General features: G+C 42.4%; 2 protein-coding genes across 7 annotated transcripts in view; both read left to right on the top strand.

The window, feature by feature from the left end:
• The window catches only part of arhgap4b (Rho GTPase activating protein 4b), a 29,577-nt gene extending 26,038 nt beyond the window's left edge, over positions 1-3,539 (top strand). For 4 of the 6 annotated variants that reach the window (XM_064306485.1, XM_064306484.1, XM_064306483.1 and 1 more), the window contains exon 24: positions 430-3,539. In XM_064306485.1, the coding sequence (XP_064162555.1) occupies positions 430-618 (189 nt within the window). In that variant the 3' untranslated portion in view covers positions 619-3,539. The remainder of the gene's footprint in view (positions 1-429) is intronic. The other 2 variants (XR_010325140.1, XR_010325139.1) reach the window with 2 other exon arrangements.
• A 346-nt stretch (positions 3,540-3,885) lies between these two features.
• Positions 3,886-7,808, top strand: cav4b (caveolin 4b). Its single transcript, XM_064306487.1, has 4 exons — positions 3,886-4,240; positions 5,832-6,022; positions 6,473-6,660; positions 6,974-7,808. Exons 2-4 carry the CDS (start codon positions 5,840-5,842, stop codon positions 7,122-7,124), a joined length of 522 nt encoding a protein of 173 aa, XP_064162557.1. The 5' UTR covers positions 3,886-4,240; positions 5,832-5,839; the 3' UTR covers positions 7,125-7,808.
• The last annotated feature ends 4,687 nt before the right edge of the window (positions 7,809-12,495 follow it).

Raw genomic sequence — 12,495 nt, 5'->3', positions numbered from 1 at the left:
CTGATCATCGCAGCTGAGTGGTATTACAGTGACTGGAGCATAGTGTACAGCGGCCGAGGGATGTTACAGTGATGCAGTCACTGTAAAGTTTCCACAAAGAAAACTTCCTATGGAAGAAGGATTTGATGCATATTTGAGTCAGAAATACTAGGATTTGAATATTTCATAGTAGCAATTCAATTGTTCTCATTTGTTTAGTATTATGTTGTTCTATAAACTGCTGTGTAAACACAGGAAAATCAGAATGGGGTCTTCTGGGATTAAAAATATAAAAAATACACCCAGTCTGTGGTCCATATTCTACTCTTATCAGGATGCTGTGTTGGTAAATGGAATATAGAAAAAGTGGTGTTGGGTACAAGATGTAGACATTATGTAAAATGATGTTGTCTTTGTCACTGTGGTGTTTAATCTCTCTGCCTCTCTCAGGAGGTTAGCCGGCAGATGAACTCTGTCTTCAAGGAGCTTCTCGCTCGGCAGCCCCCCCCCGACACCGCCACCCCTGCCCCTGCAGTGGCATCTTCCCCGCCCCCTTCCGCGCCCCGCTCCTCCCAGAAAAAGGGCGGGTTTGGCCTCAGGGGGAGGGACCTGTTCAAGCCGGCCAAACCGCAGGACTGACCGGGGCAGGGAGAGACGAAGAAGAGGAGGGGAAGACTGGATAACGGAGGAAGAGTTCTTTAAACAGGGAATTAACAATGACCAGTCACTGGTATTTCTGAGCTGTAGGGCTGTAAAAAAAAGCAGATTTTATTTTATCTCTTCTTCCAGACTTTTTCAAGAGTTGTAGTGTCTCCTTGTTTTATATTTCACTCCATGATCTGTACAATGCAGTGCCAGTCAGTGCAGTCTCCACCATCGTGATACACTCGCACTAGGATGTGTCTCCATAGAGACCGGCTCCCGTCAAAGATTTATCAATGAGAGGTAGAGGTGGCCCTTTTATGAGAAGGTATCCTCTGTGATTGTATATATAGAAGAGAGAGCGTGAGAGAAGGGAGGGGTGAAAGATATTTCCTCATTGTTTTAACAGAGAGGTGGTGTCTGCCATCTTTTCCTTCTCAGTGTTTTAAAACTCAAAATGTCAGGAGTTACTAAGAGCAGAAGGCAACTGAATTCCCAAGGACTGGAACCAACCTATCCATGACTTACAGGCCTGTTTCCATGGAATGGTGTAACAATAACTGTAATTATAACTAAACTAGAAATCACTTGCTGTTGTTCAAACCGGCTTTATCGATGTGCATAGCTGTGAGCCAACACACACATGCTTCTATGGGCAGAGGCAGTGCACAGCAGTGATTTCATTTTGTCATTAGAAATGTGTTTTGAAAATGACTGAATTGTTTTTGTTTTTTATTATTATTGCAATCATTGTACCGTACGCACCTTTATTAATGTGAATGGGAGTGGTTTTTATAATCTAGTTATTGTTACAATTATGGTTCCAGGTTGGACCGTGCTGTAGCATTCTCACCATGTGACTGTAATGTGGAGGGAATGCTGGGAAACAGTGAGAAGTCGCGATGCTGCTCCACTGTGATGTAGACAGCTGATAGTGTGTTTTTTTTCTTTATCCTGGATATTGCTTTCATTGTAAATTGAAATCATGCGTGACATTTAAGTGATTTAACTGATGATTTGTGTTATATGTGCAGTGCTTCATATGGTGCCAAAAACTAATCGGACCAGGTTCTGTGCATGTTTAGGAACTTTCTCCCCCCAGTTTTGTGGACATTTAAAGGAAATGTGTGGTTTGCCTTTGTTCGCCATGAGAATTTGGGACTGGCCAATAGGAACAAGGCAAATTGGGTACATTTCAGGGGCAGGTACCGAGCACATCTGTACCCTGTTGCAGGCTTAATGTCTCCGGACTAACAGAGAGCACTTGAACTTTCCTAGGATGGATTCAAATGTTTATTACTGGCCAAGCACAAGGGGAACATAGCCACCCTATTGTTTTTGTTTGTTTTTTAAATGAATTTATTTAGGGTACCTTATAAACACCCTGCTGAAAACACCCTGTTATTGGGTGCCCAAACACAGGAGTTTTTGTGCAATCTGTTTTACTGCCATTTCGTTCCTCAAATACCTGTGATATTAGGGAATTTGTGAAGTTTTTTTCAGAGAGAGGTGGCACAGGAAGGTGTATTTGAGCCAAAATGGAGGCGTTGCCATGGGCCCTTTACGGGGCTTGGCCACTTTTTTTAACGGCAAACTCTTCATCATCCTTCCATCTTCTTTCATGTTGCCTCCTTTGTTCCAAAGTAAATGTAAATTCCCAGAGTGAGGTAGTCTTGACAAACAGTGACTCTGATTGCAGAGATTGGCCGTATGGGAGCCCTGTAAAAGAAGATGATTTACACAGCTTGCTCTGTCTGTGTCGGTCCTCACTATTAAAATACCTTTTCATTAGATATTCTGCCAAAAAATGCTGTGTACTATCCTGTTTGAGGTGTGTAAAATAATTTTAAGGTCGAAGATGTGGGCATCATTAGGCAGTTAATTTGTGCCACTTGCACACATTATGAAAATGAATATAGTGTTCGCTGTCGATCAGTGACAAACACTGAACCACATGATGGACTGAGGGTCCTAAGACGGCTGCCAGTCCTCAACTTTACTGTGCTGGCCTCCAAAAATTTTCCATATAGCTACTTAAATGTTTATTGGTTTAATAGAATGTTTTATTTTGTTTTATTATATTATTATACATTTATTATAATTCAGTTTACTCCCTGACTTTTTAAAATTAATCTGTGACTATAGTGCAGTGCAAATTAAATTACATTTATTGTTAAAAATGTATTGTTCAGAGTAAAATAAGGGTCACAGAGAAGCCAAATGGCTCAATTTCATGTCATTTCATTCACAGGAACAGAGGGAAGATTAGCCCTTTGTTTTGGGGCGAAAGGTTTTATGGGAACACCTCAGATTTGGTGTTACTTGCACATCAGTGTTTAACTCCCTGGTGTGGTGGCGAGCAGATTGACAACGACACATGCACGTTCTCTGCACCCATGTTCCTGCTGGGCTGGGCTGGGCTAGGCTAGGCTAGGCTAAGCTAGGCTAGGGTAGTGTGCATTCTCTGCACCTGTGTTCCTGCTGGGCTGGGCTAGGCTAAGCTAGGCTAGGGTAGTGTGCATTCTCTGCACCCGTGTTCCTGCTGGGCTGGGCTAGGCTAAGCTAGGCTAGGGTAGTGTGCATTCGCTCCACACTATAGCGTGCTCGGGCCACAGCGTTGCTGAGGGATGCAGGGCCCAGATCGAGGGTCGAGCATAGCGCTCTGAGAGCAAGCGAGACAAAAGTGGGAAATCTATACACTGTGAAAACAAGAGTTGAGGGGAAGATTCTACTTCCACATTTTCTGAGCCACAACACACAAATTGTTTCCTAACTTTGTTCACAACCCACAGCCAAGATTCACTAGCGTATGTGCGATCCAGCTCACGCACACTTTTTCTCTCCTCATTCTGTGATGTCTGTCACTCAAGTTATTGTTGTTTAAGAAATATAATGATAATAAATGATATAGATTCTGACTTGGTGTCTGTTGGTGGATGATGGCGTGCAGTGCAGAGTGCTGCATTTGCAGCAGAGCTGACTAACCCACGCAACAGGACTCGTGGCAGCACGGTCGGTTGAGAAGAACTTGCGACCGTCCAGCTTTCTGTTGTTCTGAGTTCCATTTTTAGACATAAAAGGTCAGTGCTGTCAGTATGTGGCTGGACAGGGATTATGTCCATATTACATGAGGTGGGTGTACAGTATCTGTGTCCATCTACCTAAATATGAGACACAAGAGCTATCGTCATGTAAGCTGAGATCCCCTCATTCCCCACCCCTCATTCCTGGCCCAAAAATAACCCCAACCTCACCCGACTAATTCTGCCTCTCACAGACACCCCTCACCACACAGAGAAACAGTCTCACACAGGGCACAGAACGGTGAACGTCAGGCTATTAATTCCCTATGTCACTTCATACAGTTTGCGACTGACCCAAAGGTGTGTGAAACCTCATAGCTTCATAAAATACCTGTGGGGTGAAGCTATAGGGTAAGGGGACCCTGGAACAGGCACGGGGAGGTGGGCCGGGCAGGCATAGAGGGCAGGACCCGAACGGGACGCACCGCCGTTGCCGTCACTAACGTACGAATCCCTGATTGCCGCTGGAGCGAGTTTCCATTTTCCTGTTCTTCCAGCACAGCCCTGAGGATTCGGATGCCATTGCTCTCCAGAAGGTAAGTGGGAGTGGCTTCCTGACCCATGGTCTGGCCACGCAGGTGGAATCACCTCGTCTGGTAACGAGCTATTGGATATTCTAAAATCTGGCTTTCAAGGCTTGAGATTATAACTAATGTTTTGAACATACCAAGAGATTAACAAGTAATGATTAACAAACTTTCCTGCTTGTAACCACAGTCTATAGGATAGCAAACCAAAATGAAGGCAGTGTGCAGAACAATGTCTGGCTTTATAGCCAACAATAACCATTGGGAGAAATATCTTTGCTTAAATACCAAGCTATACACTATTACAGCACAGCATATGAAAATCATAAAATGCATGCAATTTTACCCTCCTCTGTCTGCTACTTACTCATGGTGACAGACCACACTAGGCTTTGAAAAATAATGCCATGGGTAAGGATAGGAGTTAATGACAGTCGGGGGATTTTAAAAGGAGGAGTTTTGAAAATTTTGTATAGGAGTCAATTGAAGATGGGGAATTTCAGGAATACTTTGGGATAACTGGCAACACTACCTACTCTCATTAAACATCAATTACACTCTGTTATTATTCTACTGTCATGGTAGCAAGCTATACTTATTCCAAGGCACTGGCACAGCTAGTTTAGTTTTTTTTTTATCAATGTTTTTCTTGCAAGGAATGATACTGTAGCCAGATATTCAAGAACTAATATGATACTAATTAATATAACAACGTATGATCACTCCTGTTAAAAAGATATTTGTGACCCTGCAAACTTGAGTTAAAGGATTCCACCCTTAACCTCCCATTGAAATTACACAAAGCTCACTTAGAATGACGACATGTAGAATTTTTTTAAAGTGATTAGCTAGTGGCTAGGAAGATACAGTGGGAAATCTTCTGGAGCAATGGTCCAGGCCTCATCACTGCTGCTACAATTTCACAGGACCTTATTTTGCACCTTGAACAGTTGGATGCAGCAGGTGGTTTGAAAGTAGCCTATAGCTCTCTATGAATCACAATGGTTATACCGAACACAGATTTGGCCCTAAAGTGCTTCATAGTATCCAATCTCTCTTGGTCCACATATCATTTCATGCATTTGTGCTGTTCTGAGCTGCTCCAGAACACTGAGTTGTGTTTGTGACAGCTGACGTTGTGCTAGAGACAGGCTTTTACATTTTATTTCTCCTCAAGATCAAGATTTTTCTTTGTAAGATCTTTCTACATTAGGAAAGGTCTTTGGTTGTCCTAAATGTGAAGACCACATTCTTGTTTTTAAGGTGTTCCAACATAGATTTTTACAAACCTCAGAGTAGAGTGCCTTGTAACTACTCCTTCCAGTACATGTGGAGAGGTCTCTTGATTTTGGCCTACAGTTATGTCATAAGGTTTACTACTATTCTAGTAAACCTCAAAAATAAAAATAAAGGCATTTCCAAACGATCTTATGGTTTGTCTTAAGTGGGAGAATGTTATTTCTGGTAATTATAGTACTGTAGATTTCAGTGCCTGGAATACATTCATTGTGTAGCTACCTTTGAGACTTTTTTTTGCATTTGACGGACATCAATTGCAAGAGCACAAGTACACTATGTATTCTTGTTATGTTGTTCTCAGCCATAACTATGATGTCAGATGAGTACCTGGTTGACTGTAAGCTGGATGATGATGATGATGAAGATGAGGAGGCACTGGAGAAGCTGCAACAAACTCCGCCCCCACCACCAGAGTTCTCCACTCCCTCCCCCTACCCGTCCCTGTCCCAGCTGGAGTCCCGGGACCCATACGGCGTTAACCAGCACCTAAAGGTCTGTGTGTGTGTGTGTGTGTGTGTGTGTGTGTGTGTGTGTGCATGTGTATGTGTGTGCACGCATGAATGCGTGTGTGTGAGAGAGAGAAATTAGAGAGAGAAATTAAACAAGTAGGTGTGTTTCATTCCTTCTGAGATTAAAGTGACATGGATGGGACAATGGAAAAAGGACAAATGTACATGTCCTTTTTTAAATGAAACATTCTGGAAATCAAATAGTGTGTATGATATTAACCAACCCCTGGAGGTGTGTGTGTGTGTGTGTGTGTGTGTATGTCTGTGTGTGTTGGGAGGTTGTTCATTGCAGAGATACTAAATAAATTTCAGTGACATAATACTGATGAGAAAGCTCTGAGAAACATGAGAGGCATTTTATTCTGAGAGAATAGCAGATAAAAGAGATCTCACTCGCACCTCACCTGCCCCTGAATCTGTGTGCATCTCTCAGGTGGAATTCAGCGATGTCCTGGCAGAGCCTGCCTCCCCACACAGCTGCGACCGCGTGTGGGTGTACAGCGGCATCGGGTTCGAGTCAGCGCGTATCTGGAGCTACCGCTGCCTGACCCTGCTGCTGGCTGTGCCCGTCTCCCTCCTCTCCGGCTGCCTGTTCGCCTGGCTCGCCTGCCTGCACATCTGGTACCCCACCACACGTCTACTGCTTTCTTACAGTACACTAAATGACTTATAGCAGCATGTCACTGTTCCTTATACTTTACATTTATATACATAGAAATAAATCATATAATATAATTATGCAGTACTAACATTCGTAATGTCAGGTTTTTCAGATAATTAAAAAATATATAAACCAAATTTAAGTGCTTCTGTTAGCATTCTTCTACCTGCCTCAAATTGTGTATTTTTACTGGATTATAATGACATTAATACTAACCCACACTCACTTTCCTCCACACCCCTCTCTCTCTCTCTCTCTGTCCCCCCCTCTCAGGTGTGTGATGCCCTGTGTGCAGGTGTTTCATTCCTGTTTGCCGTGGGTTCGCACTCTGTGGTTCAGCGTGATTAACATTTTCCTCGGCCCGTTGTGCGAGTCCGTCTCACGCTGCTGCAGCGGGCTGTACGTCACACTGTCCAAGGAGTGAGGGGTGTGGCCGTGCGCTCTCTTCCTCCCTCCATACAGCAGGACGCTGCTTCTGTGGACCCAACCGGAGGCTCCGCCTACCTGACGGAGACAAGCTTGGAGTGTTTCCAAAGTAAACACGGAACCAATGATTGTGCAAAACACTTACACTTGCTCACCATTCACACTGATCCAATAACATCTCTCGGCCTGCCTGAATTAGCAAATGCTGATTAGCTAATGATTCCTGTTCTCGTTTGGTATTGTAAGAGAATGCCTGTTGCATGTGTGGTGTTTTTCCAGCTGCTGACTCTCATACTAAGGATTTCAATGTCCAATTTATACTTGTAGTTCAGTGTTCTTTTTTAACTCTGGGTGCGTGATAGGATGTTGGAAACTTAACTCAAGTAAGTCCTATAGCTCATGCATTCTTAAGGCCACGGCAGCTTAGAGAAGTACTTATGATGAGCAAAAAGTTTAATGACAGGCTTAATGACTGTCAACCAGAGACTGTAAAAAATAGCTGTCAACCTATTCACCCCCTGCCTGTTTTTAAATACATACTCACTGAAATGTAGAACTAAAGCGTTGAGTAAGCTGGTTAATGAAAATATGATTATACATACTGGTAAATCAGCCTCTTTCACTACGTGAGTGATGTTCGTGTTCATTTCATATACATTAATTAAAACTCTTTTTGTTCCCATGATGTGAGTTCTGGCTCTATATGTTGCCAAAGCTTAAACATTACTGTAGTAAAACATTCCCTGATGGAAACCATGGCAACACGAGTTCTCACAAGAGCAATAGTGTCACAGTGAGAGGGTTTCCAAGGTTTCTGAGTAAGTCTAACTGTACCTGCATTCCCATCAGGCAGCATGAAAGTGTTCTAATTTACAGGCGGAACAGCACAACCCAGCACTGTCTTCCAGGACAGTAGAAACTATGAAACAGACATTTATTTTTTATTTTTAGCATTGTTAAATCAGCAGTTCCTTTCCGAAGAAACTGTCAGGAATGGAAAAAGCAGAACTGATGGCTTCCCAACTAAATCAGGGGGTTCTGTGTTTCTACACAATATTACACCTGGGGTTCCCAACCCTTGTCCTGGGGAGATGTAGGGTCTCCTGGGGTCCCCAACTCTTGTCCTGCGGAGATGCAGGGTCTGCTGGGGTCCCCAACCCTGGTCCACTAAAGCTGCAGGCTTTTTTGATTTCTGTTGTTGCTCACTTAATTGCTCAGTTACAGAAGTTGATCATACAGTGTTAAGTCAGTTTTAAGTCAGCTCACCTGCATCTGAACCGGTTTGCAAATTAAAATAACAATCAGCATCAGACCCTGTGTCTCCCCAGGACCAGATACCACATTCCACATCCCTGCATTGAGGCAAAGGCCACCTGATGACTGTCACATGAACTGTGTAGGTGCAAGCCTGAACAAAGTCTATTATACCAGTGTGGATTTATCTAATTGTGTAAATTTTTTGATCAAAGAAAATCATGAATTTGCTGCTTTTGAAATGGGAAGGGACATTAATATCATTTGAGTTTGGCAACTGTATCAAAAAGGAATTCGGGATTATGTTCATTTTCTTTGATGAGATTAGAAAAGTAGGATGCTCTTGCCAATTTATAGTGAACCATCTTTCCATGCTAAAATGTCACTTGCGTTCAAGGACTCCTTTAAGGTGTCATTTTTTCAGGCTGTACTTTTTTCCTTTTAGGGAGTATCACAGTGTCCAGAGTGACCATCAAAATTAAATGAAAATGATCAGTCAATGAGATAGCAACAGGTGGATCTGTCCGTTCATTTGGCTTAAGGCATGACTGCAAAGAGCCAGGGAAGCAGTTAGCAAACTGAACAGAGGTGTCAGAGTTAAGACAATGATTGAGAATAAATTTATGTTTTGAGTCCAAAGGAACTTAAACTGTAATATCAAAGGTCAGGAGAAAGTGGTCTGATAGAACAGGGTGATGAGGGTGAATGCTTAGATTGTTCATTTCAATCCCATAAACCAGTACAAGATCTAGCATATGATTGTGGATGTGGGTTGGCCCTGACACAGTGTGAACAGAACCGAGAAAGTCGGTAAAAGAACGGAAGGCTTTACTGAGTGAGCCTGAGTCATTTGTCTATGCGAATATTAAAATCGCCCATGATTACAACTCTGTAGGCTGTGATTGCAAGGTCAGATCTGAAAAGGTAAGAACAATGGAAATTTTACTTTGCTATTTGTTTATCAAAAAAAAAGGCACGTAGGCCTTCCAAGCTCACACAAAATATAAATGCATGGAAGCTTACACTTCAATTAATCAAGAAACTGATGAAAAATTGTTTTATCTCTACTTTCAAGGTGGTAATGTTTCGGCTCATGCCGTCTTCAATGCCATTCAAGACAATTAACAAAAGACAGGTGCTGTTTGAGGTGTTCGTCACATGACAGACACAGTCATTCAATTGTGCATGAACAGTTAATCACATTTCCTGAACAGCCCTGCACTATAACATGCAGAGGCAGAAAAGAGTCTATAAACATTCTGATCTGAATATATTGCAGACATAGGACGTAATTGGGATAATTATAATACAATAAAGCTTTTTTTTAAAATAAGGGAGAAATGGGAATATGCCTTCTTTAGTAAATTAACAAACAGGTATCTCCAGCATTTTTTATGCCCCTGCATATTATTGCAGATGTATCTGTCATATGACATCATTTGTTCTGGGAGGTGAACCCCTCAAATAGCACCTCTCTTTTGTTAATTGTTTTGAACGCAGTTGAGAATGGCATGGGCCGGAACATGTCAGATATGAAACGTTGTATTACAAGCTGTGTAGGGGCAGGGGGTCTATATATGGTCATTAACCGGAAAATGTCATCAGAAGATTGCCCCCAAGGAACTCGCGTAGAACCCAGGAGCAAAACCTCGAAAGAGGACAACACACTCCCAATCCTAGGCGAGACATTTAATCTGGAGTCAGAGATCGTCGCGACAGCTCCACCTTCACCAGAGGACCCAGGGGTCTGTCATGTCAGGTGACCTGGGGGCGAGGCCTCTATCAGAGGCCTCTGTCCTCAGGCTTGAGCAGTGTTTCAGTGAGGCTCATTCCATCAGGTTTACCGTCCGATATTGGTTCATTTATCAGGGTTGCCTTGTGTTACACGCTCCCCTCCTCTGCTTGCTCTCCTTTTCTCTTTCTCTCTCTCGCTCACAGGTGTCCAGTGGTTATCTCTGGTTAGCGTGCCTGTTTATGGTCCCTGGATGCCTGGGAGGGGAGGACAGTAACCACACCTCTGTAGCAACTCTTTTGGTAGCTGGTAAGTTTCATTTAGTTGAAGTTCATTTTTTTTTTTTCGGGGAAAGGGATCTGGTAGTTCTGTTTTTGCGACTTTGTCTAGTTTCCCTATATCATGTTTCGGTCGTTTCAGGTAAGCCCCGGGTCTGCCCATTCATTGTGTGGTTAAACTTCCTTCTGCTTTTTTTGGCCGAATCCCCAGAATTTTATTGTTGCTCATGCTGAAGTCTTTTTGCACTGTGTAAGACAATAAATACTTATTGGTCCCTTTTAACTTAAGAGTCTGGTCTTGCGATATTTTATATACCCAGCTATTAATAGAGTCAGGTCTGAGGACGTAACATATTTGGGGCTCATCCAGGATTTGGACCAGGGACCTCCCCCACCAGGGAAAGGGGGTGTGTGGGGGCCTAGACCTCATGCACAGTGCTTGGGGTCTAGACCCCTAGACCCTAAGCACAGTGCATAACAACATGAGTGCATGTTCCTTTGTTTTGTCTTGTCTGTGATAATGACTTTGTTCGCTTTTGGTCAGATGATCACATTGTTGCCTAAAAAAAGGTCATCCAACTATTTGGGCTCCGCCCCCCCAGTCATATTTTCTTAAACATGCTTATCCCCTGCTTTCACAATTATGGAACCTTGTACAGAGGTTTTTACAATGTACAGTTAAGTCATTTAGCAGATGCTTTGGTGCTTTTGGTACATCATTTATGGAGCCATTGAACGAAGGCAGCCACCACAAGCTAGTGAAGGGTGTTCAACGGTGGCTTGGCATGTGTGAATTTTGGCAGGCGGGCAGCAAGTCTTTTTCTTACACTGTTTTCAATGAAGAGTGATCTTTACAGCGCCTTATTTCCACCATAAAATATTATTATCATTGACAACTGTCATCTGTGCCATTCAGTCAAGATAATGTGTGGAGAGTAATCCAGGAAAATACTGCGCTCTCTCGCCATCAAATTCAGTCTAGTTTGCCGGTACGCTGGCTCCCTCTGGTGGTTTACCAACATACTTTAGCGTGGGAGTTTGTGTAATGACACTGCTGTGTTACATTGGGGAGCTATGTTGAATTCCGAAGAGTGTATATTTACATTTAGGCATACAGCTGATCTGGTCTAATTCAAAAGAGCATAAACAAACATTCCTTGCACTTTTAACACAAAGAGTATTTACATTAACACTCCAGAATAAATATAAATACATCAGTATTTAGGAACAACAACACATTTTAGCACTGGCGGTTACTAAAAGTACATGTGAACAGCATATGCACCAGTTTAAATATGCCATAATTAGACTCAAACAATAACCAGGTTTTTTTTTTTGTTCTTTTTTTAAATTAACCCCTTAATATTGCTGCAGTTTTGCAGGTGGGGGACTGGGGACCTCAAAGCAGGTTTTAAACTTTAACAATGTAAATTTGAATGGGTTTTCAATTCTCTGATTTGATGCCTGAAAGGTTGAATTCAAGGATCATATTCAATGAAAAAAAATGCTACGACCACATTAATACATGGAGGACCTCACTTCAAGCAATTAAGAGTATATATTTGATTGGCAAATTGTTTTTATTGTAAGAATTGATTTGAACTTTTGCTTCATTGACTACTATGTTTCCCCAGGGTCCTCTGCATAATAAATTATCTGAGATACAGAGATCTACAGCATGCATATATTGAGGCCTCCACACCTCCATCAAATAACCCATTACTTCCACCTCCTCCTCCCCCCTCCCCCCACCCCACTCTCGAAATTAGAGTTGTGACACCAGTTACTTGAATTGCAAACCTATATCCCTCAGTGATCTTAATCAACAAACCCTACTTCTCATTATTATTATTATTATTATTATTATTATTATTATTATTATTAACAGCAGCAGCAGAAGTAATATAGGGGATAACACACAAAATTGAGTGTTTTAAATAGTCTTCCTTCCTTTTTCCATTCTGAATGGAGAACAAAACAAAAACAAAATTCTGTAAAATCTGCGAATACGTAGAAAACGACAGAGAGAGAAGAGAGAGAGAGAGAGAGAGAGAGAGAGAGAGATGGGGGGGGGGGGGTGTCTGGTACCGATTCCAACATACATA

The sequence above is a fragment of the Anguilla rostrata genome, chromosome 13 (assembly GCF_018555375.3).
Source record: "Anguilla rostrata isolate EN2019 chromosome 13, ASM1855537v3, whole genome shotgun sequence".
In the NCBI taxonomy this organism is placed as follows: Eukaryota; Metazoa; Chordata; class Actinopteri; order Anguilliformes; family Anguillidae; genus Anguilla; species Anguilla rostrata.
Note: the sequence above shows the minus strand (reverse complement) of the source record. Positions and strands in the feature narration are given on the sequence as shown.